At 36.5% G+C, this 26,141-nt stretch overlaps 1 protein-coding gene across 1 annotated transcript; it reads right to left on the reverse strand.

The window, feature by feature from the left end:
* SLC25A33 (solute carrier family 25 member 33) lies at positions 1-26,141 on the reverse strand. Its single transcript, XM_051988620.1, has 7 exons — positions 25,911-26,141; positions 12,216-12,395; positions 6,853-6,930; positions 5,129-5,229; positions 3,576-3,642; positions 1,690-1,973; positions 1-560 (listed from the first exon to the last, which is right to left on the reverse strand). The coding sequence occupies exons 1-7, from the start codon at positions 25,967-25,969 to the stop codon at positions 358-360; spliced, it is 972 nt and encodes a 323-aa protein (XP_051844580.1). The 5' UTR covers positions 25,970-26,141; the 3' UTR covers positions 1-357.

Below are 26,141 nucleotides of genomic sequence, written 5' to 3' on the forward strand. Positions count from 1 at the left end.
TTATAGATCAGCTCTCTTTATGGAGCACATTTTATTAAAATAAATGACAGACACGACAACACAATGAACATAAATAAAAAGGACACAGAATTTATACTTAAATTAAATAGCATGATTTAATTTAGTAGCTGCTTAATTCTGAATTCTTAAGTTAAAAAAAATTGTAATTAACTATTAACGTTAATGAATTAAAACCTTCCAGAAAGCATGAATCCAAAAGGAAAAGTCCAGCAGGTGATAAAGCCAGAGATGTTTCAGCCATTCCTGCATGAGTCTCTTAAATACTCTAAACATCAGTGGAGAAACTGCCCGGCAGTTTTTCCATTTTATTCTATTAAAAGTCCATTTCCTGGTCTGTCATTTCGTATGGTCTTCCAGCAAGTACACAATTAACTCATAGGTGGACAACACAATAGCAGTATTTGGGATCTGCCGGATGAGCTGGGCAAAGAGTCCTCTGTAGAAAGCCAGATAACCTTCTTCTCGTGCTATCAGGCGGGCTGTTTGAATGAAAGCCTTATACTTGGTGCCCTCTTCTCGAAGCCGTGTTCTTATCACTTCTGCAAAGAGTGAAATACATAGTAAGTGGTATAGATGAAAGCTACATCCAAATAATAGGGGTTACTGCTAGGAAAAGGCAGAAGGCTATTATCTTTCTCCCTTCTGTGGAGCTTGTACCTACTTCTTTATTTCCATATCATTCCTCCCCAATCAGTATACACAAGCTTCTTGAGGGAAACCATTCCTTTTGGGTCGTTGCCTTACTCTGATTCCTCCCCAATGTTGATCACAATACATGGCACATCATCATCACTTAATAACTGCTTAGTTCTATAAGGCTCAGAAGCCAAGATTCTTACTCTTAAAGATTCTCCCCTCTGTTTCATAGGTTCATTTCGTGTGATATTTCACTCCATTCTGCATCTGCTGCCCAGAAAGATGCCCTTCCCAGAATCTAAGCTCAATATTTCTAATCTAATCTATCAAGCAACTAAACTCAAGCTTGGATACTTCTCTCCACTCTCTCCCCTTTGGAGGCAAATTCCTCCCAATGTCTTTCTTTAGAAAGGGCAAAAACTGGACTCTCTGATTAACCACTTTGCATCTGCTAAAACAAAAAAAAGCTCCCTTCCTCCCTCCATGGTATCTGCACTGGCTATGGCTTTGCCCCCTCACCACCACTTTGTCTCCTCCTGTGTGTTCTCTCCCCCTTTAGATAGTAATAAGCTCGAGGATAGGGACTGTCTTTTTATTAGTATAGCATTTCAGTGCATACTAGGCATTTAATACATATTTAGTAGATTAAATAGTGACCTGTTTTTAAGTACAGGATTCCTGTTTTCTTGGCAGAAATAGAACAATGTATATTAAAAATACAGAATGACCATCTATACCTAAAGAGAGGACTTAGGTTTCATAGATGTTATTTTATGAATGCTCATTAGTGTGAGCAGATATGTGTATATATTTTGAAATAGAAAGCTGAGGATATTTAAGAAATAAAAAAAATTCTCAAGATTGGATCAAAAGGCACCTTAATTATCGCCCCAACTTTGCAAACTTCAAATAACTAATTCCCCCCCAAAAATGTTTCCAATATAGGCCAAGATAATGGGGATGAACAACAGATACAGGACCTAACAACTGTTATTCGTTTACTACTCTGTCAGATGAAGGATAACAACATACCATGTGGATAAGCAATACAGGAGGCACACCCCTTGGAAATAGCAGCAGCAGCCATAAGTCCAAAAAAGTTGGTATTTCTGCTTCTCTCAGTTCCATTTGCAGAAGGGGTTAATGGAACCTCTTTTAGCCATTTTTTTAAGCTTTCATAAATAGCAAAACAGATTATGGTCTCAGAAATGCCTGCGTATGAGGCTGTTAATCCTCTATAGAATCCACGAATGCCTTCTGTCTGGTACACGTAACGAGCACATTGGACAGTGTTCATTTGTTTGGAACCCCTGACTCTACGAAGGAAAAAATAAAAGAAACATTAGAAATACATTAGTTTTAACTCTTACCATTACATCAAACCACCAATTTGGATTTAGCCCCTACTCAAGGAAACAATTGTGCCAAGACTACATCTTCCTATGTTATAGAGACATTAAATGTATGAAACAAAATAAAAAGATAAGAGAAATTAACAAATTTAGAGCGGGAAATACCATAATACAAATTTCAAAATATCAATATATGATATAAAACCAGTCATAAAACAAGGCTTTGAGGAACATTATTTTAATGAATTACTGTGTAATTACACTTTGGAGGTTTATCCTGGATGTATGAATTTCACTGATACTGGAATTTATTTTCAATTTCATTTAATCAATCAAAAAGGCTTCATTAAGAACATGCTAAATATAAATCACTGTTAGAGGCAGGATATAGAAACAAAAAACAATCAATCATGGCCTAATAAAGGGCAGGAACTCTGGAGAAGTATACTTGAAACAAGGACACCTAGAACAAGGTGTTAACTCAGTGGAACTGATGAGATAATGGTTCTCTAATTCACATATATCTAGTATGATATAATGATATAATCACTCTAGTTGGCATATACTCAGTATGCTGTAATTGTAATAGGGTATTTAAGGGCTGAGAGAACTGGGGACAGAGTCACACTGCGAATGAGACAATAAAAACTTTTAGATTCTATTCCTCACCACCCTCGTGGTGACTATCCTGCTGAGACCAAGACCCATCCAGAGGACCTCCAGAAAACTAGCCTGGACATTACAATGGTATCCTCGGCTCAGGAGGGGTTGCTGATTAGGCAAAAAAAGAAATTCATTCAGAACAAGGAAGCAGATGCTGCTTTAGGCAGCCATGGCACCGAGTACTGCAGTGCCGAGGAAGCATCCCTTCCTCCTTTATATGGCAAGAGTCAAGATGGGGAAAAACACCTTTAGGACTCACAAGAAGATTGATCCTAACCAATTAGGGATAACATTCCCAATGGAAATAATCAAGATTTTTCATGCATATAGTTCTCAAAACTTTATTTGTAAATTTCCACAGCATATAGAGATACAAGTGAAAGAAAAATTTTTTTTATTTATAAGACTTCCTTTGAATCATCATTAAATAGACCTTTATTTCACAATTAGCTACTGCTAGGAAGCACAGGTAAAAAACTAATTTTCTTAATATCAATAGTTCACATATGCACAACAAACATAAATTGATAATTTTAAAAGATTTACAACTTATGTGTATACGTGTATTTTATATACATATGGATGTATCTATATATGCATATAGACACACATAGAAATATATCCATGCTTAACTATAGCCTTCTTAGAGTGAAGGGAAGGAAGGAAAAAGGGGAAAAAATATGGTAATAAGTGTACAGCGGAGGAAAAAAAAGAAAACTTACAAGGAAGCAAAGATGAATAGTGTTAAACACAATGCGTAGTATTTATTCTATAGGCTTTCTTGAAATAGAAATTTATTGCTTTTTATCTTGAATCCTGCACACGGTAATTTTTTTTCCCTTTTATTCTGTATTTAAGTTTTGAATAAATAATTTATAATCAAGAATTCAATTAATTACTTACTTCCGTTCTAACTGCATCCGGGTTTTAACCATCCATATAGGATTCATTAAGGTATTTGTGATAAAAGCTAAAAAAAAGAAAAATAGTAAAACTGTAAAGGAAAGGAATAAACATATATACAGCACCTATTGTATGCCAGGCACTATGCTAAGCACTTTATAAATATCATCCCTTGATCCTTGTAACAAGTCTGGGAGGTAGCTATTATAATCCTTACTTTACAGTCGAAGAAACTGAAGCAAACTGAGGTTAGTTAGGTGACTTGCTCAGGATCATACAGCTCAGTAAGTTTCTGAGATTGGATTTGAATTCAGGTCTTTCTGACTCCAGGTCTAGTATTCTCTGTTCTCTGTCCCTTGTACTACCTAGCACTAAGATTACTCAACACAATGAAAAGCATAAAGGCAGGTGCTTGTCCAAGCTACTTATAATTGTATTACAAACTGACACTAGAAGCAGCTACAACCTACCCACAATTACTATCATCAACTCAGAATGACAGAGAGACGAAAGCTCTATTTCCTATGATTTGAAAAGGCTGACAGAATCTCAGAACTGGGAGGTATTTTTTAAGAAGAGATAACTGAAACCAAGAGGGGAATGGCTATAGGTTAACTCATTCTGATGCTATGACCCAATGGTGCTAAAAAAACCTGCCCCATGGCTATCCCAGCTCTATCCAAGACTCCAGAAAGAACTGCCACAACTTCTCATTCTGGCTCCAGATGATCTGTGCCTGTCCTGGGCTGGGATCAAAAAGTACTTGCCTGGCACTGACTTAGGGAAATGTAATGGACCAAGTGTCAGCTCTCCTAGACTGCCTCCTGGAACCTCCCCCAACTCATTCTATTTCTCACAGGCAACATTTCCCAAGCATCCTCACAAGAACTTTGTAAAGCAGAGAGTTCCCATTTTAGAAGAGAGTTCTAGGCCTAGAGACATCAGGTGACTTGTTCAGGGTCACACAGCTTTGTGCTCAAGGCAGGATCTGAATTCAGGTCTCCCTAACAGACTTAAGTGGTGGGCCACCTCTTCCCCATATTAAAATGTATCTGGGTTGTGTATATAGATTTTTCCAAAGAATTTTTGGAGGGCATTTCTCAAAAAGGTACAATCTTCTTATTTTCTTTCCTTAGCAATCAGAACTCCAGAAAAAGGAGAATAAAAACAAATGGCTAAATACTTTATTGGAAGAACTCCACCACATTTTTTAAAAGTTAACATAAAACTTGGCTTAGTAAAGGCTTATCAATGGAATGCTGAAGTATCAAAGCCTAGAGAGAAATTACACCCAATAAGGGAAATCAAACCACCCCCCAAAATTACAGTCCCTGAAATAGAAACATATAAGCCAGAGTAGGTCAGTAACATGCAAGGAAGAGTGTGCATTAGAGAAGGAGGGCTCTAGTCTGCAAGAAATCAGGGAAAACCATAAAGATAACCATGGCAGGAAGTTAAGGGCCTGATTACCAGAATAAGAAATATACAAGATGACCAGCCAAACCAGACAAATGCAATACTTTAGCAGATTCAGCTTTCACCAAATAACTCACCTGCAGAGCCTGAGGAGAAAACGTGGACAATATTGCTGTTGGGCACAAAAATGCCATTAAACTGCTCCTTGGCCTTGGAGTAACATGCAAAGTACACAGCTCTGTTAGAAGAGAAAAGGAAACTGAGAAATAGCTCGACTCAATAGTCTTTGTAACAGCATCGGAAAAATTAAGGCAACATCAATCCGCAACAAAGCCACAAACTTCCCCATGTCAAGACCAACTACATGAATTCAAGCAGAGTAAGAAATTTGTTTTCCTCTGGGAATTGTGTACAATAGTGAGTCTTCCAGCCAGATAAACGAAGATGTCTATCCAAATTTCCAAAAAGCTTTTTATGGAAACTTGATAACATCTACCCATAACACAGACTTCCACACCTTAGTAATCAGAATGCCTGAATTTGTCAAAGGAATTGTGACAAGGCTTTCCCTGACACAGATAGTAAATAACCTTGAGGGCACTGCATGAAGGATGGAGTCAGGGAGACTTGAAGCTCAAATCTGTGACTCTGGGTAAGTCACATGGCCTCAGCCTCCCATGTAAAGCCTTGAATACTTACAATGCTATCTAAATACTGACTAGCCCAGGATAACCTGGGGTAAGCAGCAGAGGCAGGAGCCTTGCACACAGCACTGTAGCTGTGGTACAACAGTCACAATTAACTTGAAGGCTTCAATCCACTCACCAACCTTTTGTGCTGCCTCAGGGATCATTTCAGAGGGGGAACTTGGCTTCCAGGGGCTAACATCCCGCTCTCCTGGGGCTTGTCTCTCCTCTCCCCACATCTCTATTCCTCATCACTTATTTACTCTCACGATGTCTTATGGACCACTGTCCTTTTTATCTTGCTTTTTTCCTTTCATCACTTCTCTTTTTCTGTCACTTCTGACTTTCATCACTAGAGTGCTCTGTTCTTCTGTTATTGTGTTATTATTCTCTATATAATTGTCAAATATGCAACTCCCTGAATTATTCTCATCATTGCTTAGCTTACTAAGAGGTTTTCATTTATTCAACATTACCAGGCATTTGATGTGTTAGTGATTATGAATTTCAGCTATAGTGACTCATGAAATTTGAAAAAGATTGAACTAATCACCCAGATTGGGGAACAATACAGATTTTATTTCCTCTATGTATTCCAATATTATAAAATATTACAAAAATTTTAATACACTCTTGATTTATAACTTTTTACTATCTAATACCGTATAAAGTTCTAACCCATACAATAAAAGGAAAATTTTATAAAGTTTTTTATATAAGTTTTATAAAAAAACCAATTATGATAGTCCCGTAATATAATAGAGCAAAGCATGCTCATTTTTAAGCAAAAGATAAAATTATCTGTAACCATATCCTTTACAATATGCTCCTGACATATATGTAAATATATTTAGAATAACTACACATTTAACCTGTATCACATTGCTTGCTATCTTGGGGAGGAAGGAGGGAGGATGGGAAGAAAAATTTGGAACACAAGGTTTTGCAAAGGTGAATGCTGAAAACTATCTTTGCATGTATTTGGAAAAATAAAATACCATTAAAAAGGGGAGGGAGAGAATCTACAATATGCTCCAACATTTTATCCATTAAATAACTTTGTATAAATTAAATATTATTATGTTTCCAACACATGGATAAAGAAATTTAGCAATATTGCCTTTAAAAAAGATCATCTTAAAGAATATAGCATATGAATATTTTCTCATTCTTACCTTGATGGTGCAACTCCAACTAAGTTTGGACCCAAGCCTCTAAAAAGTGACCTTGGTCCCTCTTTCTCCAAAATTGACCTGGACAATAAAAAGACAAATCAAAATCTTTGTGTATGACCTTATGGAAAATTATGAAATCTAATCAGTCAACCATCATTCACTGGAGGAGGCAGAACCAACCACTGGAGATACTTCAGTCCATTAGCAAGATTACGGAATGTAGTAATTGGGGTCATTTTTTTGCTACAAGTGTAAAAATATGCTTAAAGAACATTAGTATAATTGATCAGAGAAATGCAAATTAAGACAACTCTGAGATATCACTGCACACCTCTCAGATTGGCTAAGATGACAAGAAAAGATGATGACAAATGTTGGAGGGATGTAGGAAAAAGTGGGATACTAGTGAATTGTTAGTGTAATTGTGAACGGATCCAACAATTTGGAACTACACCTAAAGAGTTATCAAACTGCGTATACCCTTTGATCCATCAGTGCTTCTACTGGGCTTATATCCTAAAAAGATCATAAAGGAGGGAAAGGGACCCACATGTGCAAAAATGTTTGTGGCAGCCCTTTTTGTAGTGGCAAAAAACTAGAAAGGGAGTGGATGCCCATCAGTTTGAGAATGGCTGAATAATTATGATATAGGAATGTTATGGAATATTGTTTTGTAAGAAATGATCAGCTGGAGGGACTGACATTAACTGATACTAAGTGAATTGAACAGAACCAGGACATCATCGTACACAGCAACAATAAGATTATATGGTAATCAATTCTGACAGACATGGTTCTTTTCAACAATGAGATGATTCAGGCCATTTCCAATGATCCTGTGATGAAGAGAGCCATCTCTACCTACAGAGAGGACTGCGAGAACTGAGTGTGGATTACAATATAGCATTTTCACTTGTTGTTTGCTCACATTTTATTTTCTTTCTCATTTTTTTTTCAGTTTGATTTGATTTTTCTTGTGTTGCAAGATAATTGTATAAATATGTATGCATATATTGGATTTATCATATATTTCTACCATGTTTAACATATATTGGATTACTTGCCATCTAGGGAAGAGGTTGGGGGAAGGGAGGGAATTGGAATACAAGGTTTTTCAAGGATTAATGTTGAAAAATTATCCTTGCATATGTTCTAAAAATAAAAAGCCTTTTTTTAAAAAATAAAAAATTAGTATAGTACAAATAAATTGTGCTATAAGTTTTCTGAAATAATTGAGCTGTTCGGAAAAACAACTCTTCAAGCCTTTTCTCCATTCATATAGGAATATTTTTCCAGTGCCCGTAACATTAGCTAAAATCATGACATAAGGTGAAAGAATTTAATTAAAATCATCCATTTAAAAATAGGAATGCAAAGAATACAAAGTTCAAGGAGTATCCTTTATTTCCATTTTTTAGTTTATGATTCTATCTTCTAACTTTTGAAGCAGTACGTATCTCTAAAATCAAATTTATCCAAGTCCATACCAAGGTCATTATTTGTGCATAAGTTTTAAACATTCATTTCACAGTATAACTGCTGCAAATCATGTACAAGTTCAGAGTTCATTATCTCCAAGGAGAATGCTATGACAAGCAAATATAGCTTATTTATAGTGACTCCTCCTTTCCAGATGACCATACTAATTTGAACATATGCCTTAGATATTTTCCCATGAAAAAGGCTTACCTTAAAAGTTTAGGTCAGATGTAAGTAAGTCAATGTTAATAATGTCTAGGGAATTGCAATTAACAAAAAAAGGAAAGAATACATAGTTAGAAAGCTCTGGGTCTGGAAGTATCTGACACATACATGCTAAATGACCCTTGTTTAACCTCTTTAGGTCTCCATGCCCCAAGTGATACTACAAGTTACAGAGTGAATGCTAATAACCCCTTCAGACTGTGGTGTTGGTACCAGTTTTATTTTCAGGCAAGTATAAACCCACGTACTTTTATATTTTTAATATCTGACTCCTGGTCTTGGGACTTGTGAGCCAATTTAGTTCTTCCTTCTCCTCATGTGCAATGCACATATATATTAATTATGCTTCTCTTGCACCAAATGTAAAGTCTCAAAAGAAAAAATATCTTGTATTCAGCCTAATCCTCTACTGAGACTGTCCTAGTGCAGTATAACGTGAGGATATCACTTGGTATAATCTACTTTTGGCCACTGCCATTTTTTTCAACAATGAAATTCATGATAAAGAATTTGAAATTAATCACAAAACTTTAAAAGCATCTTGTTTGTGGCTATCAGTGAAGTACATTGTGCAGCCTTATGATCCTTTTAAAGCACAATTAAAAGCAGCCTGGGCTGTGGGAAGCTCAAGCCCTCTAATCTATAATGCAGCAAAGCCCTAGTCCTCAAGGACCTCTCTGTTCAGCATTGCAGTTATGCAGATGATCACTACACAAAGCTAACTTCATATTACATAATCCAATACTGTAATCTATTAGCATCTTCACTCAATTTTTTTCTACAGCAACAAAACTTATTATAATGGGACATCAAAGCATCAAAATAGCCTAATGCCCTTAGTAAGTGCTTACATTGAACAGAAATAAAGCACTGAGAGATGAAAACACTATTTCCCAACTTTAAAAACACAGCTGCCAGTCTCTGGATACAGTCTTCTGGTTAGAAAGAGAGATTACAACTAATGACCTAAGGTCTGGGTTATGGTTTAGTGCTTAGGTTTCAATTTTAGTCACTGCTTTCATACCATTCTCCATTTCTTGTTTGGTAATAAAGTCCTCCCTTCTCCAAAGATCTGACAAGTAAACTATCCCTTGTCTTCCTAATTTGCTTTATGTCTAAATCATGTACTCATTTCGACCTTATCTTGTTAGAGGGTATGAGATGTTGGTATTGAAGAATACTTTCAAACATAGAACTATCAAAAACCAATAGGTAAGTTATCAGGTTGTTTTCCTCTTTTCAAAAAATCCTATCTTACCACAAAATTCAAAATTTAAGGTTCTTATTACTACTGAAGAAAAAGTTCATATCTACTCTAATATAGTTAAAACAGAATTGAGACAGCCCTTTACAGGTGATTAACTCTTACTTTCAAATGATTGCTGTTTTTGAAAAATAAGAGAAAAAAAAAAAGACAGAAAAATAACACTCAAGGCTAACAGGTAATAATTTAAACTTTAAACAAATCATCATCTTGATACACACTAGGAATGTTAATTTTCATCTTTGAAAGGATACATGTGTCCCAACCAACATCTTTCCATTTTAAAAGCCCTTCCCTCTTACTGAGTTTAACACCAGACAAATTTTTCACTTCAATCAAAAGTTATCTCAAGTTCTTGACTCATGAGATACAGATCTAAAAGAAATTCTTTTTAAACCTATTTATCCAAAATGAATAAGGATTTAAACAGTATGCCCCTGTTGACACCCATTATTCTGAGGTAACAGCTTCCCTATTACAGTAAATGTAAATTCATTAGTCACGAATTATTAGGTAAGCACATGAGGAAGTTTATTTTCAATGTTAATAAGCTGACAGACTACCTGGCTCAGTTTCACATTTCAAAAAACATCTTCTAAAGTAGGATATTATTGCTTAAACTTGTAAACAGCCAACAACCAAGATGGTGATTCTTAAGATTTTTGTATAATCTACTACCATTTGAATTTAAAATGTCTAGTTTTTCCATTGTTAAAGGTCTCCAAAAAGAAACAAAGAAGGTAAGAACTCACAAATGGCTGCATTTCATTGTTATGGGCCAGAACTCTGAACTTGAAACAAAGAACTCTTACAAGGTACTAAGTCAGTGGAATTGATAGACAATAATTATCTAATTTAGCATGGTTCCGTATGATTGATTTAATCCTACAAGGACATGTTATGGGCCAGGACTTGAAACAAGGTACTAAGTGAAATTGAGGAGATAATGGTTAAATCTAGTTTAGCATTGATTTAATCCTACAACAAATAATGGTTTCCTTAGTGATATAATGATTGGTTTGTACTCAGTGTGGAGCATATATAAGCTAGAAGTTCTCAGGGCCAGAGTAGATAAGCACACTAGAAGCTCTCGGAGGCTGAGACAGATTCATTCCATCTTCTACCTTTGTGGTGGCTGGAGGCTGACGCACAAATCTTTGAATTCTGAGAGATTCAGAGGGTAGGGAAGGAGGCCGGAGCGCAAGATCTCCGAACCAAGGAAAGAGATAGGCCTCTAAGAAAACTATCTGAGCCCCAAGTGAAGGAGCTAGGACTTTGAAGGAGACAATAAAGGATTTGGACTGCACGAACACCTGGCTACTCGTGTGGTGATTACTGAACTGAAAGGAAGGCTGCTCCCCGGGAGCCCAAGAAAACTTCAACAGAGAACATTACATTTTAGAGAGAACATTACATTTCACTACTGATTGAAACTCTGCCCCTTTTTCAGTGTTATAATGAGCATGAGATATAGGTGAGAACATAAGTCAGCTTCCCCTCATCCCCTATTCTGGTTTTTTTCCTGATATCTCTCCCCTGTCCTGTGCTTCATGTGGCCACCCACTTATTCACCTGAGGATTGTTACACTGTTAAAACTCTTTTAGTAGCTTAATTCCTGCTTCTATGGAGTAAGCTGCTAGTGTTGGACTCTCTGCCAATGTCCAACAAGCACCTCGAGCAAAATGCAATGTACCTTAAAAAAAGAAAAAATTCTAGGAATTTTCCCATGTATTCCCTTGTGTAAAAAAGTGTGAATGAACTCAAAATACTGTTAAATGTTATGGATACTAAAGAAAAAGATAAACAGGATTCTTTTAATTTTACATCATTATCTACCTTTGCCACTGAAATGAACTAAATGAAAAAAATGTTCCAACTAAATGGCTACAATGACAATCATCAAGTGCTGGTTTTTCAAGTACATGCTTTTGATGCCTTTAGTTAGTATCTTCTGAACTCTCTAAGTTTTCTAAAGAACAAGGATACACACACACACACACACACACACCAACTTTTCTTTAAGTGGCTCAGGCATAAAGATAAAATTCAAAATAGCCAGCCTCCTTCCTATAATTTGTACCTCCCATGCACTCCCTCTTTTCCATCTTCCATACTTAATCCAGTAACTTCTTACTATGTCACCAAAAGGATCTGGCCAGCTCCTTTTAGTCTTGTTTTAGATTCCTTTTTATAAGCTGTTGACCTTGAGTGAAACCTGACCCTAGTCTTCTAGACTTCCAGGGGGAAGGAGGGAAGACGGAGGGAAAGAAGGGAGGAAGGGAAGATTTCATGTTTAAGCTGGATTAACACCATTCAAATAGAAAATTTCCATATTCCAAGCATATTAAAAGCATCATAAAGTCAAGAGTTAAAAACAAAAACAAAACCACTCACTTGAGAACCTGTAAGAGTCCAGGTGATACTGATGTTGGTCTCACCACTCCAGCTCCACTAATGGTCCCCAGTTGAACTTGAGGATAATAGACAGTTCGTAAAGCCAATCTTGAAGACTGAAGTCTGGTCTTAATTACCTCTAGAGGACAAGTAAAAATAGCACCAACTGTGCCCCCACACCTGTAAGGCAATTTAGAACATCAGGTAAATGACTGCTTTGTACACAACCACAAAATTTAAGCAAAATTCTCATTTTATTAAACTTCCAACAATGAATCTCATTTATTTTGGTTATTCAGAATTAACTCTGGCTTAATGAATTAACCTTTAAAATACACAAAGAAAAGGTTTGCTAAGTCAATTATTAGCCAAGATCATCTCAGGAATTTTTTGAATTATTAGCATCATTTCAGTCTTTAAATAAAGTCAGTCATTTTCTTTATTCTTTACAATTCATTGGACATCTACTGTCTCTCTTACCTAACTCTCCCCCCCTTCCCCAACCCCTTTTCAGCAGGCCAGATCTAACAGTCAGAAAAATGGCAGTTTTAAATATCGTGCCTGACATATTCCACCATTTAGTATCCCAGGTAGCCATAGACTGTTGTAGACAAGTTTCTATACAAGACACTCTATATAAAGGAAATTCCAAGTTAGACTAAAAGAAAAAAAATCTTTATATTTCATAGGATCATAAACTTAAGGTTGGAAAGACCCAAAGAGGCCATCCAATCCAATTGCTTTATTTTATACAAGAGGACACTGAAGCACAGGGGGATTAAGTTATTTATTAGGTCATATAATTAACAAATGTCTGGAGGCAGAATTCAAATTCAGGGCTTTCTGACTCTATGATTGAATGACTGTCCACTACACCACTCAGCTGCCTGAATACATATCATCCACGTGTCATCCTGTGTCAACTAGAGACTACATTTTTCTCTGCTAAAAAGTCTGCCTCATATAAAAGTTGAAAGCAGTTTAGAGTCTCTGTTAACTTCTGTTATAGGGTTGTTTTTTACTTGAAAATAACAAACTAGATTTCTGGCTAAAGATGGTTATCTCAATAAAACCAGACAGCTGATCTCTTATATTCTTAGCCCAGTAAAAATTTAAATATAACAAATGAAATAATGATCATGGAATCAAATAACAAATTTTAGTAACTTATTCCATCCTAAAACTGCACAAGCTCAGAGTCAACAGGAAAAGTCAATTGCTCAGCTTGAGATACCAAAGACAGACCAGAAACAAGTGTCCAAAGACAGGTGTAGTCAACAAGGTTCTGTATCTGGAAACAAAGCAAGGGCAGAAGACTCCACAGAGAAAGGCCCAAGGTGGTCAGAAACTCATAGCATCAACTTAGGAAACAACCAGGAGTTTAGAGACCAGTGTGGTAGAAAACTCAGGCCTGGTATAGCCAAAATGCCAAAGTAGAGGGAATATATAATTCGAACTCTTCCAACATTTCTCCTTCAAACAACTTTAAAATCATAATTTGCATTCAATTTTGGAGCAGCAAAGTCACCAAAATATTAGGATGATACTTTTCCAGTCCAAGACAACTCAGGAAGTCAGAAGGAGAGGTCTGTGGCAGTGGGGCAGAGGCTGGTCAGGACTACATTGTGGCCCAGAGATAGTAAGGGAATGAACGACTGGTCAGAAAGAGATTACAGGGAAGCTTTGTGCAGGCATTAGGCACAGGACTAGATGCTATCAAGCTTCAGGTTCCATTACCTACTTTTAAGGCAGAGAGAAGTATTCAGAGTTGCAAGGGAGCAGGGCTCCTACCTGATTAAAAGCCGGAACACAACAATCACAACTCTCCCCAGATCACACTACCTTGGAAAACTTAATCCCAGAAAACAGAATCCCAGAATTAGCTGTGTGAACACAACACAGTGAAAAAGTCTAAAACTTGGGGCAGTGCCATCTCACCCCCAAGTAACAAAGCCCAATTCTAATATAAAATTTTTAAAATCTGCTTATTAAAAACTATTATGGGGATAAAGAAGGTCAAGACAAACTCAAAAAACAAAAACTGAAAACATCTGCAAGTGAAGCCTCTTAAGAAAATTACAGATTAGATACAAGCCCAACAAGAACTCCTAGAAAAGTTAAAGATTTTTTTTAAAAAGAGTGGAAATAAAAAAAAAAAAACCTAGCAAATAAGGCTAGTTGAGGAAAAACTGAATAATGAGAGCAAAGAAAATTAGAGAACTGTTTGATTAAAAAAAAAAAAAAGCCACCCCCCAAGAAAAAAATCAAAACCCGAAAAAGAACTCAAAACCAGAATTGGCCAAATGGTAATCATATTAAAAAAAAATAAATCACTGAAGAATTCCTTTGAAAGCAGAACCGGCCAAGTGGAAATTAATGAAACATCAAGAAACAATAAAACAAAGTCAAAAGAATGAAAATAAAGGTCTTTAGTCTGAGGTTTCTAGCTCTGTGTTGATAAACCATATAGAGTCTGGAAGATTCAGCACTCTAAACTCAAAAATCTAGCTAAGGATGTGATGCAGGGGTTGGAGATTAGCATAAAAACTCAAAAGTGCAGACTGAAACAAAGAAGGATTGACCACTCCACTGCAAAAACATCAAGTCTGGTCCTGGCACAAAGTCCAATTTTGGAACTGAGCTTGGAGAAATGACTAAACCAAAAATACCTGCCACTATAATGAATATGACTCCTTACCAACTATGAGCACAAACTCAAAGAAGAAAATGGATTTTTTACTATATGAATAACTAAAAGAAATGAAGCAAGAGATTTTAAAAAATAAGGAATCTTTGGAACAAAGAATGGGAATGAATAGTTCAGAAAAGAAAATGGCAAACCTCACTCACTGAATGAACTTCTTGAAAACTGGAATAAATCAAACAACAATTTCATAAGGCAAAAAATATGAAAACAAAATTAAAAGATTGAAAACATGGAAAACAGATCAAGATTTAAGAATCAGAAGTCCTAAGTTATAGTTATTCAGATCTATTAGATCTGAAATGTGAAAAATCCACTGATCAGCTCTGAAAGAAATCCCAAAAAGGAAAATTCCTCTATTCAAAGGGATAGGGAAAAAGATATCAAATTTAAAATATATTACAAGTACCCAGAAATAAAAAAAATTCATGCACCAAGGAACTATAGACTGAATTTATATAAGACCCAATAGCTTCTACAAAAACCAAATTCTTGGAAAAGGTGAAAGATTGGGGTTTATTCCCAATATAACCTGAAAAACTGAGTGTAACTTTATAGGAATTTTAAAAGGGGCCTTTAATGGATTTTCAAACATTACTGATGACAGTACCAGAGCCAAATAGGACCTTTGAAATGCAAATGTAACAATCCACAAAAACTCAGAATGACATATTTAATTAAGCAGCAACTGGATAGGGCTGGGTGATGATAAAAGGCTAAGATTCTAGTAAAGGAGAAACAAGTGTCCCTCTAGAATTATAATGTTTTCAAAGGACATTGAAGGAATTAAGAAAAATAGTGGACCAAGAGATGAGTTGGTTTTGTCGGAAGTTTAAGAGGAAAAAAAAGAAGGGAGGGCAAAAGGAATACAACAAATATAGAAAAGAGAGTGGAACACCTAATTAGGGTGTGGAAGAAGAGTGGTATATAATCATAAAGGATGGGCATCAAGTGAAAGCTTTATCTGAAATCACAAGAAGATGAAACACATACACATCCCTGTTTTTGTAGAATTTGAACCAAATGAATAGAGAAACTGTGGGGTTGTTAGAGGTGGTTCGGTTAAATACAGACAACACAACTGGAAGGGAAAATTACAAGGGGGGAAAAAAAACTTCCTGATCTTGAAGCTTGAATTAAGAGAAAAGATCCAAAAATTAAAGAAGTCATTGGGGAATGACTGAACAAATTATGGATGATTTCAGAGAAGCCTGGGAAGGAGTGAAAAATGACAGAGCCAGGAGGAAAAAATATGGATCAATGCTTTAAAAACAAAATTTTGAAAGATTTAAGAACTTTGACCAAAACAATGACCAACTATGTCTCCTAAGGATCTATGATATAATGTATAAATCACCTTCTGTCTGAGAGCTAATACATAGCCAGTGTGGATTCATTCCCCTTGATTATGCTTATTTGTTTAACCCTTTTTAATTATCTTTCTATTTTCAGTTGGGTATAAATTAGATTGATTCTTATTTTAACTGCATGGTCATTACTAGAATCTGGATTAAATCCATCTTTGAATGCTAGAATTCTGCCTAATAATTATCATATAAAACAAAGAGGCTATACTATACACTACATCATTAACATACCCCACCTCAAAAAAAAATGCATCTTATATTAAATTCTGTTCTGCAGTGAACAGTGGCACAGTAGTAAAATTTCAATGTTTTAAAAGAACACATCCTCATAGTAGAGTCAAAAGAACTACCGTTTCCACCCCATTGCACCTGAGAGTATTTTAACCACCAGATTAGAGAAAGAGAAGACAAACAATAACATTACCCAACACCCTGATAATACTGGGTCAAAGGTAGGAAAAAAGCAGCCAAAAAAGGTTAAGATTTACAGCAACTAGGTTTTCCAGACAATTTAGGAAACTAAAATTAAACATTTTCTAGTGGCACTATACCTAAAATCACAAATTTAGAACTGAAAAGGACTTTAAGAAAAAAATTTTAATCTCTTCCGATGAAAAAAGGAAACTACTGAGGTCCAAGGAGACTTATTCATAAAGTTCATCCAGATCTCAGGATTTGAACCCTGAACTTCTGACTCCAAATCCAGGTGCATCACAAATCTTTTCAATTATATTACTTAGTCCAATATAAAAAAAGTTCTGCCCTGGAATACCTGAAAAAAAATATGATGCCCTAAATGAATGCTAAAAATATCTTTTCTATAAAACAAAATGGAGAATTTTAGATACCTGGTGGTCTCCCAGTCAAGTTCTGCTTCTTTCTCCAGTACATAATATAACCGGATTTTATGTTACTATTCAAGTAAATAGCTGCTCTAAAAAACTAGACAGAACATATCTAAAGAAAACAAGTGTAGAAATAATGGGCAGGACAGGAGAAGCAAAAACAAAACAAACAAAATAGAACTCTATGACCCAAGTCAATTCAAACCTCATTAATGTTTTCTTTTGAGAAAATTCCAAATATCTGAAAAAAAAAAAAACAAACCCACCTATTTGAACTTCTTACTAATAATTCCATCATATGCAATTAGCTTCAGGGCATGGCAGCCAGGTTAGATTAATGCAATGTTTGAAGTGTGCTTATGTTTAATAAAATGATTCTCAATGGGAAAAAAAATGTGGGCTCGGAGTATGTCCTTTCATCAACGCATACTGTTTCCAGTCAGCTGCAATCATAACCCTGAACCAACTGTCTTCCTAATCTATGCCACTGGTCAGTGATGATCAGGAAAAAGTGTGGATAAATCAACCACACCTAACAGACAATGAATCAGTACTGTTCATAAGGCTAGCACAATTATAAGCCATGGTTACTATTTTTATAAATACTATTTACAGTTTTTAATATACTTCTACAGAATAAATCTCTAGAACCTTGCTAGCCCTCTATATTACTTAGAAATAATACTGGTTTCAAAAGACCTTTGAGGTCTTTGAGAGATATAATTTAAGATTTCACATCCAAAGAAATGAAGTATAAATTTTAATATCTCCAATTAGACCAAAAGAATAAATTCCAATTTCAAGGCACATTCCTTCTTGAACTGGCCATTTTTCACTTTCATGCATAAAAATTGTCTATTACTGCTAACTGATATTTTTCTAAATTTAGATAACTGGCTGGGTTCTGGAAAAAAGCATAGACATAATTTTCAGGCCAATTTGAGCCCTTTTATCCCTAAAGAATCAATAAATAAAACATGTTGATTGGAGTCTGGAGGAAAAAAATTAACCTGTCATCAAAACACACTTTTCAATCTTTAATAAAAAAAAAATCTTTTAAGTTTTCAATCCTTCAAGGTTGTCCACATGGCATTGTGACTTGAAAGCTGGTCTCAGCACCAGGAAGCCCTGGATTTATTTAAGCTCTGCCTTTGATTTATACTAGTTTAGTGTCCCCCGGGTGAGTAATTTAAATCCCCAATGCCTCCAGCAACTCTACCTCTCTTAAAACAGTAATTTGCAGAGAAGATATTGGCTTACATTGGTAGAAGTTCATCCAAGAAATCCCTACACCAATGAAATCATTCCCATCCCTGTCCTATCAAATGCAGAAGACATTTAATATAAATGAATTTTATAGATACATGACTATCTGTGCAGACAAAGATTCAGAGCTTCTCATCCTGTCCCTGACTTTAGGGAAATGTTTCTATAGAGAAAAACCACCTAATATACTGGAGCCTTTTTAAACTCTTTTTTAACCAGGGCAGGAGGAGGAGAAAAGAAGGGAATCGGTACCATACTCACTTTCCTATCTGTTATTCACTTCTTGCTATATAACACCAAAAGTTACATCTATATATTCTTGGTCTCTAATTACTTCTTATGCATGTCATTTTTTTTTTAATCATGTTGTACTTTCAACATGTAATCTCAATGGTTTCAAAATGGGGCCATGATACTAGACCAACTGTGAAATCACTTAAACTCTTGGTACTCTATCCTTTCTCTTCAAAAATGGCTCCTATCCACATCTGCTGAAAAGAGTGATACGAATTGGGGTATATATTTAGGAAAAAGTTGGCCAAATGCTTAATTAAAAGGATAGCACTATTTGAAATAAGAAACATGTTAGAAGCTAGTAATAAAATAAAAAATACCTTGTATCAATAAGAACTTTTCAAATATCAGTCTCAGAGTTGGGAAGGAACTGTCTAATTCACATACGTGAGAAACATTTCCTTCACACAACCAACAGGGGGTCTTTCTCACCCTTTTTCTTAAATTCCTCCTGGGGAATCTTTCTACTTTTGGATAGCTCATCATGATGAGGCACTGAGGCTGAGGGAACTTCCAGGATCAATTTTTCTTTTATTTTTACTTTGGTCCCAGACTCTTAAAAATGTTCTGACATTGCCACTGTTTCCCAGATAATAATTTATCTCATGATGGTCCTGAATTTATTCATCTGTAAAACAAGTGGAATGGACTAAATGATCAACAGTCCCCATAATCCCATATGAACTAAAGGTGTAAAATACTGTCAGTGCTAAATAAAACAAATGCTCTCTATTCAATGTTAAATTAGGCAAATTTAACCCCTTAGATCAGCTTTTAAAATAAAACACAAATTAACTTCCATACCACTACCCCCACCTTTATATAGCATGACTATTTTTGATACAATTTGTTCAAAATAAAAATGGTTAATACTATATTCTGGGCATACCTTAAAAAAATTTTTTTAAGCATTCTTTTAAAATTAAGAGTTCCAAATTGTCTCCCTTCCCACTGAGAAGATAAGCAATATGATATTAATTATATATGTAAAAGGGATACATATGTATATACTTAATGTACTTCATACTTCAAAAATCCATTATTTCAATGGTGCATTGATGGACATCTTCCATCAATGCAAAGCAAAACACCTCTATATAATTTTACTGGTATGTTTCCTTTTGCAAATTTAATTAAAAACAAAACAAAAAAAATACAAAAGCAAGACCTGGTAATCAAAGGTATACTTTTAATGCACTTTTCTAAATATGGATTCTAGGACAAAAAAAGTCTGCCCACCAGATAGTTTCCTTTACACAATACTATATAGCATCAAGTCAATAGAGAAAGTTTATTATATTTTAATATAATAACTTTTAAAAAATAGATAAGCTTGTAAGAGATGCACAATGCTACAATCTGCTTAAACTTTGTCATTGAAATTCTGAGATTTAAAGCTAAACAGAACTTCCAATGAGTCAGAAAACCTATCAATACAGTCTGTACACAACAAAATAAATACTTGTAATTTGAATCAGCCAATTCTCCAAATGACACTTCCTGTCTCCTGTCTCTATTGAGAATAAAGCTAAAAATAGTAATACTAATGAAAGAAACACTTTGTAGAAAGTGTTCAGACCCTTTAAAAAAAAAAAATCAGCCAACTGGAAGAAAGTAGCAAATAAGAGCAATCTTGCACAAATGTGCACAAATCATTGATCATTTTTTTCATGCAAAGTTTGAGAATGTTAACTATAAAACCCAATTTACAACACAGAATGATGTTTCTCTTATTTAAATAAAGTTTATAGGTCATCACAACCAACAAATGCAGATAGAAAATGTAGCATCTCCCTTCCAAAGAAATCAATCTCAAAATTGTTTAAGGATAAACAATTATCTGAGACAATGGAACTCGATTTGCATTACTAATGGAAATATATACACACACTCAGAAAATTATATTTTTAAATAGATTGAAATCATATATATGTAACTCGCTGAAATGTCTAAAAGTTTCAAAGAAATTCATATATCTTGAGACCAAATAAAATACACTGACTTACAAATGCCTGTTTTTATCTAGTCCATTTCTACTTCTGCACTCTATGTTAAGTAAAAAAAAACCCTAAATTTACAAAATTTGTTTGAAAGAGATGCAAAAGAAGCCCATCAGCTAATTTGATTAAAAGGTCCATAATAACATCAGAGAAAAACAGGTTATATTTAAAAATCATAGCAGTCAAATCTTTTTTAAAGCGCCACTTACGAGAAATGTTGAAGAGATCTGAGATTCTAGGTTCTATTTTAAGACTTAAAATTTACCCTTTTCGTAGTGGCTAGAAACTGGAAACTGAATGGATGCCCATCAAGAATGGTTGAATAAATTATGGTATTTGAATGTTATGGAATATTATTGTTCTGTAAGAAATGACCAACAGAATGATTTCAGAGAGGCCTGGAGAGACTTATATAAACTCATGCTAAATGAAATAAGCAGAACCAGGAGATCATTATACATAGCAACAAGAAGACTTTATGATGATCAATTCTGAATGTGGCTCTCTTCAATAAAGAGTTGATTCAAACCAGTTCCAATTGTTCAGTGATGAAGAGAGCCATCTACACCCAGATAAAGAACTATGGGAACTGAATGTAGAACACAACATAGCATTTTCACTCTTTCTGTTATTGTTTGCTTGCATTTTTGGTTTCTTTCTCAGGTTTCTTTCTTTCGAGATCCAATTTTTCTTGTGCAGCAAGATAACTGTATAAATATTGGATTTAACATATATTTTGACATATTTAACATGTATTGGACTACCTGCCATCTAGGGATGGGGGTGCAGGGAAGGAGGGGAAAATTTGGAACAGAAGGTTTTGCAAAGGTCAATGTTGAAAAAATTACCCATGCATGTGTTTTGTAAATAAAAAGCTATTAAAAAAAAAAAAAGACAAAATTTAAAGTGTGATGGTTCAGTACCATAGTGTACAAACCTCATTATAGCTTAAATCAGTTTTTACAAATAACAGAAACTTCAGAAGACTATCGAGTCACAAGCTTGTGCAGATGAGAGACACCATATCAAATTCTAGTTAGGTAATTATAATAATAATGATAATAGCTAACATTTATATTGTGCCTACTATATACCAAGCACTGTGCTAAGGGCTTTACAAATATTACTTCAGCTGCAGAAGTAATTATTCCATATTTTTCAAACCTGAACTAAAAACAGATAAAATCAAGACCATAATTGTAACTATCACCAAAAGTGTTGAAACAGAAGGTGGTAATCTTCCTGGAATCCAGAAAAAGAGCAGAAATGAAAACTTTGGTCTCCAGTACTGTCAAGTAGTAAAGCTGTTCATTTCAATGCTGGTCATTTAATTAGAAAAATACTCCTAAATGAAAGGCAATTTATTCTATAATAGCTGGATGGAAATATTCCTGAAGGATATCCAACTCTTTTTCAATATTATTAGCACTAGACAATCTTTTGATTTATAGTTTTATTTTTCTGCCCACCAGGAGCAAGTGCCTTCTTCAAAAGATTAGTCTTTTTTTTTTTTTTTTTTTTGGAGGCAATCTGGGTCACATGATTTCTCCAGGGTCACACAGCTAGGAAATGTAAAGTGTCTTGAAGGGAGATTTGAACTCTGATCCTGTCAACTTCAGGGATGGCACTCTATGCCATCTAGCTGCCCCCAAATGATTAGTCTTACTGCCAAAGAGATTTCTAGTTATTATAAACAAATATGATGGTATTCTCATTTAAAAATAAATCTGCAAATCTTGTCAGCATGTTATCAGAGATGAATCATACCTTGGTAGACTAATAAAATGAGTTTCCAAATCTTCAAAGTTTAGCACCATACCCTCCACACCCAAAAGTCACTAAAGTATGACATTTTACATCTCTCTAGGTCTCAGTTTCAGAAACTGAGCTAGATAACCTTTCCGATTCCTTCCAGCTTTAAATCTATGGTCCTAATCCACACATACCTTTTAAGTTACATTTGAATATTCAGTTATCTTAAAAAAAAAAAAAAAAAAACCTTTCCCTAAAGTCAAAGGTTAACAGAAAAAATTTAAATCTTTCTTTTGCTTATTGGGCTCAAATAATCTGATAATCAGAAGTCCATATTGTTGTAATATTTCCAAGGATATGCAATTCCTTTAAAGTCTTGCCAACTACTTATAAACCATCCCCTACTAGCTACACTGACAGTACTAAAATACAAAGTATTTAATGGTATAATTTCTGCTGGCTTTAAAGAAATGGAGCAGTTATAATAAGGCTTGGAGGAGAGGGAATGGATGGGGTTTTAATTTTTTTTTTTTTTTAAAGGAAATTAACTTACTTCTGTGTAAAGTTGCCAGATTGACAACAAAAACAATTTAGCAATACAACTGAGCAGCACATGTCATATGGTCTTTATTTTCATTATTAGGGATCATCAGATGACATATAATCATAATAGTTTTTTATAGTGCTTTTCAGCTTTACATCTATTGCCTCATTTAATTCTAACAATAGGTAGCCAGTACCTCCCCCATCTGACAAGATGAGCAAACTGACCTATTTTATTGTTGTCCTATTACCCTAAAGTAGAACGGGCTAGTGGGAAATAGATCAAGATCACCGATTTATTATACAGAAAACTTTTTTTTTGCAAAAAGGCATTTTCTGTACCTATTTGCTTCACACTAATTCTTAAAATTCAAATTTATGAACTGCAAAATAAATCCAGTAAATGAATCCAAAAGCTTCAAAGTGTTGACTTAATTCATTTAAAGTTTAAATAAATACGTGCTAAAACAACAACAACAAAAAAAAACCTAAACAACTCTGCCAAACAGTTCAAATGAAAAATATACATATACAAGGGCACAGATTAGGGATAAACTAGGAATTCACAGACCCCTAAGGAGCTAAAGGGTAAATATTTTAGGAGATTCATTAAAATGATGAGAAAAAAATTTAATCTTTATATCAGCAGAATCGATTTCCTTGAATTCTATGTATTTATTTCATACATTTAAAAACATCAAGGGTTACATGATACCCCTGCCTCTCCCCCCCCCCCCCCCCAAGAAAAGGCTTAAAAACCCCTGCCAAGCTGAGGGTACAGGACACTAGAAAACTCATGAGGATTATTGTAAAGTAATCCTCACAGGATCATAGGTTTAAGGGCTAGAAGAGGCCCTAATGGTCATACAGTACAAATTTCTCATTTCAGAGAGAAAGAGCCTGAAGCTCAGAGTCTACCTGAAGTCACAGAGGTCAGAAGTGGTAAAAGTGAGATTGGAACCCTTTGATTCTACATCCAAGAACACTATTGCACTCTGAATTCCCTGCTATAAGCATTTAATTTTCCAAAGAGAATTTCATTTATTCAACTGTACAACAAATTTTTCTAAATTCTACTTGAGCTTGCTCCTATGGGTTCAATACAATTCCTTCAAATGTTTGCTGAAATAATGAGTTCAGAAACATTAATTATCCCCAAATTCCCAGATATTGCCTGCCCTCATTGGCAATCAAGGGAAACAAATTCAGTTTTATATGGAAAACTTCAAATATTTGGGGAAGGTATACACATTTCTTGTGTTGCAGTAGCAATATAACATCATGTATAATTTAAAACTGTGCTTAGACTTTTGAGATATTCTATAAGATTACAAAACAAATGAGCAGATTAGAGCTTTATCCCTTTCTCTACTGAAATGTTCCAAATTATGCTATGTCTATGTACTAATCTAAGTGTTTCTGAAAATTAACAATAATCTTTTATTCAAAGTCTATCACCCTCCTTCAATACAGGGCAGGAGACAAATGGACTCAGCACAGCTACCAATTAAGCTCAAGCATAATTAAACTACCCAAGACACTTTTCCAGTCAATCCAACGGTCTCACTTCAGATCTTCTTTATTTAAAAACAAAACAAAATGCTTGAAACCCCTGATACTTGGAGTACTCGGGTTTACAGGCTAGGTGTCATAGGAAACATTCCTATTTTGATTTAAAAAACCCAACCGCCCAGACCTCCAACGAACTCCCCCTTCCTGTACCTGGAATGCTTTGATGCATCACAATAAAGTATCCCAAAAGTACACTGTGATTAAGTTCATAAAGAAAAGTCATAGTCATAGTCAAGACAACATTTATTAAGCACCTATAAGTGCTAGACGCCGAGCTAATGACTGGGGACACACCAAGAGGCAGGCTGCCCTGCTCCTGCACGAGCAGGCAATCTAAGCGTCTACAAGTCTCGGGATCACCAGGAAGCCCGAGGGACTCGGGTAGGAAGCCCGGGCTCCTCTCCCAGAGGACCGTGTGACCTTGGGCAAGTCATTCGACCTTTGTTTTGAAGATCAAAGAGAAGCAATGTTTAAGCTCCGGAAAAAACCGTAAGACGCCATAAAGCGTTGGAGGTGTTGTTATCAAGCTGCTCCGAGCAGAGGGGACGTTCAGGGAGCTGGAGCGGTGGGAGCAGCGGCCCCGACAGGCAGCTCTGGCCGGAGACCCGTCGCCAGGTCTCTGAGGTCGCCTGGAGGGGCTGGGCCGGGGGCTTGGGAAGGCGCTCTCCTCTCAAACATCAGCAAACTCACCCCCCCACCCCCCGAGCCTGCCTCTCCTGAACCCTCCGAGATTTCATAGACAAAGACCCCCCCCAGCCCCCCTCTTTCCCAACTCCTAAATCACGATACCTGCAAAGTGGGGACCGGGGAAACAACGAGAGGGAACGAGAACGAAAGCTGGGGGTCAGCATCCAGGCAGGCCGAAATCGGGAGACAGAGTGGGGGCAGGAGAAGAGGCTGGGAGAGCGTGCAGGTGTGCAAAGATCCAACGAAGCCGGAACGAGGAGGGGACACGGGGGGGCTCAGCTAAGGCAAGATAGAGGGGGCTGCAGGAGGGACGGAGGCCAGTGGGCAGAGATAGAGGGAGATAAGGTGGCGGAATTGGGGAGAGCCAGGCGGACAGAGGGAGGCAGAAAGCCGGGGAGACCCTGGGAAGCAGAGATGGAGGGGAAGGTCCGATGGGGCAGATCGGGGAAGGCAGTGGTTAAAGGGAGGGGAGGGCTCCTGGGCCCTCTAGAAAACACCCGTCACAGCGGGGGAACTCAGGGGGCGACCTAGTAGGGGCCCGGGAGAAGGCCGGGGCGAAGATGGGGGAGGGGCGGCCTTGAGGCCGGTGGGGGTGGCAGGGGGAGGGGAGGCCTGGGGGCGGCAGGCTGAAGAGGAGATGGGGAGGGGCACGCCGCTCCGCTCACCCTCCGGCGAAGAGGTGCAGCAGCGTGTTCTCCTTCTGCTGCGAAGGGGCCGTCGCCATGGCCGGGCCGGATGAGGAGAGCGGCAAGGCTCGGGGCTCCGCCGCCGCCGCCGGCTGTCGGTCAGTCCCAGTCAGTCAGTCGGTCGGACCGTGGGTCGGTTGGTCGGCGGGTCCCCGGCCTGCCTCCTCCTCCTCCTCCCCGCCTCAGGCCTCCTCGGCCGCAGCCGCCGTC

This window comes from Antechinus flavipes, chromosome 3 (assembly GCF_016432865.1).
Source record: "Antechinus flavipes isolate AdamAnt ecotype Samford, QLD, Australia chromosome 3, AdamAnt_v2, whole genome shotgun sequence".
In the NCBI taxonomy this organism is placed as follows: Eukaryota; Metazoa; Chordata; class Mammalia; order Dasyuromorphia; family Dasyuridae; genus Antechinus; species Antechinus flavipes.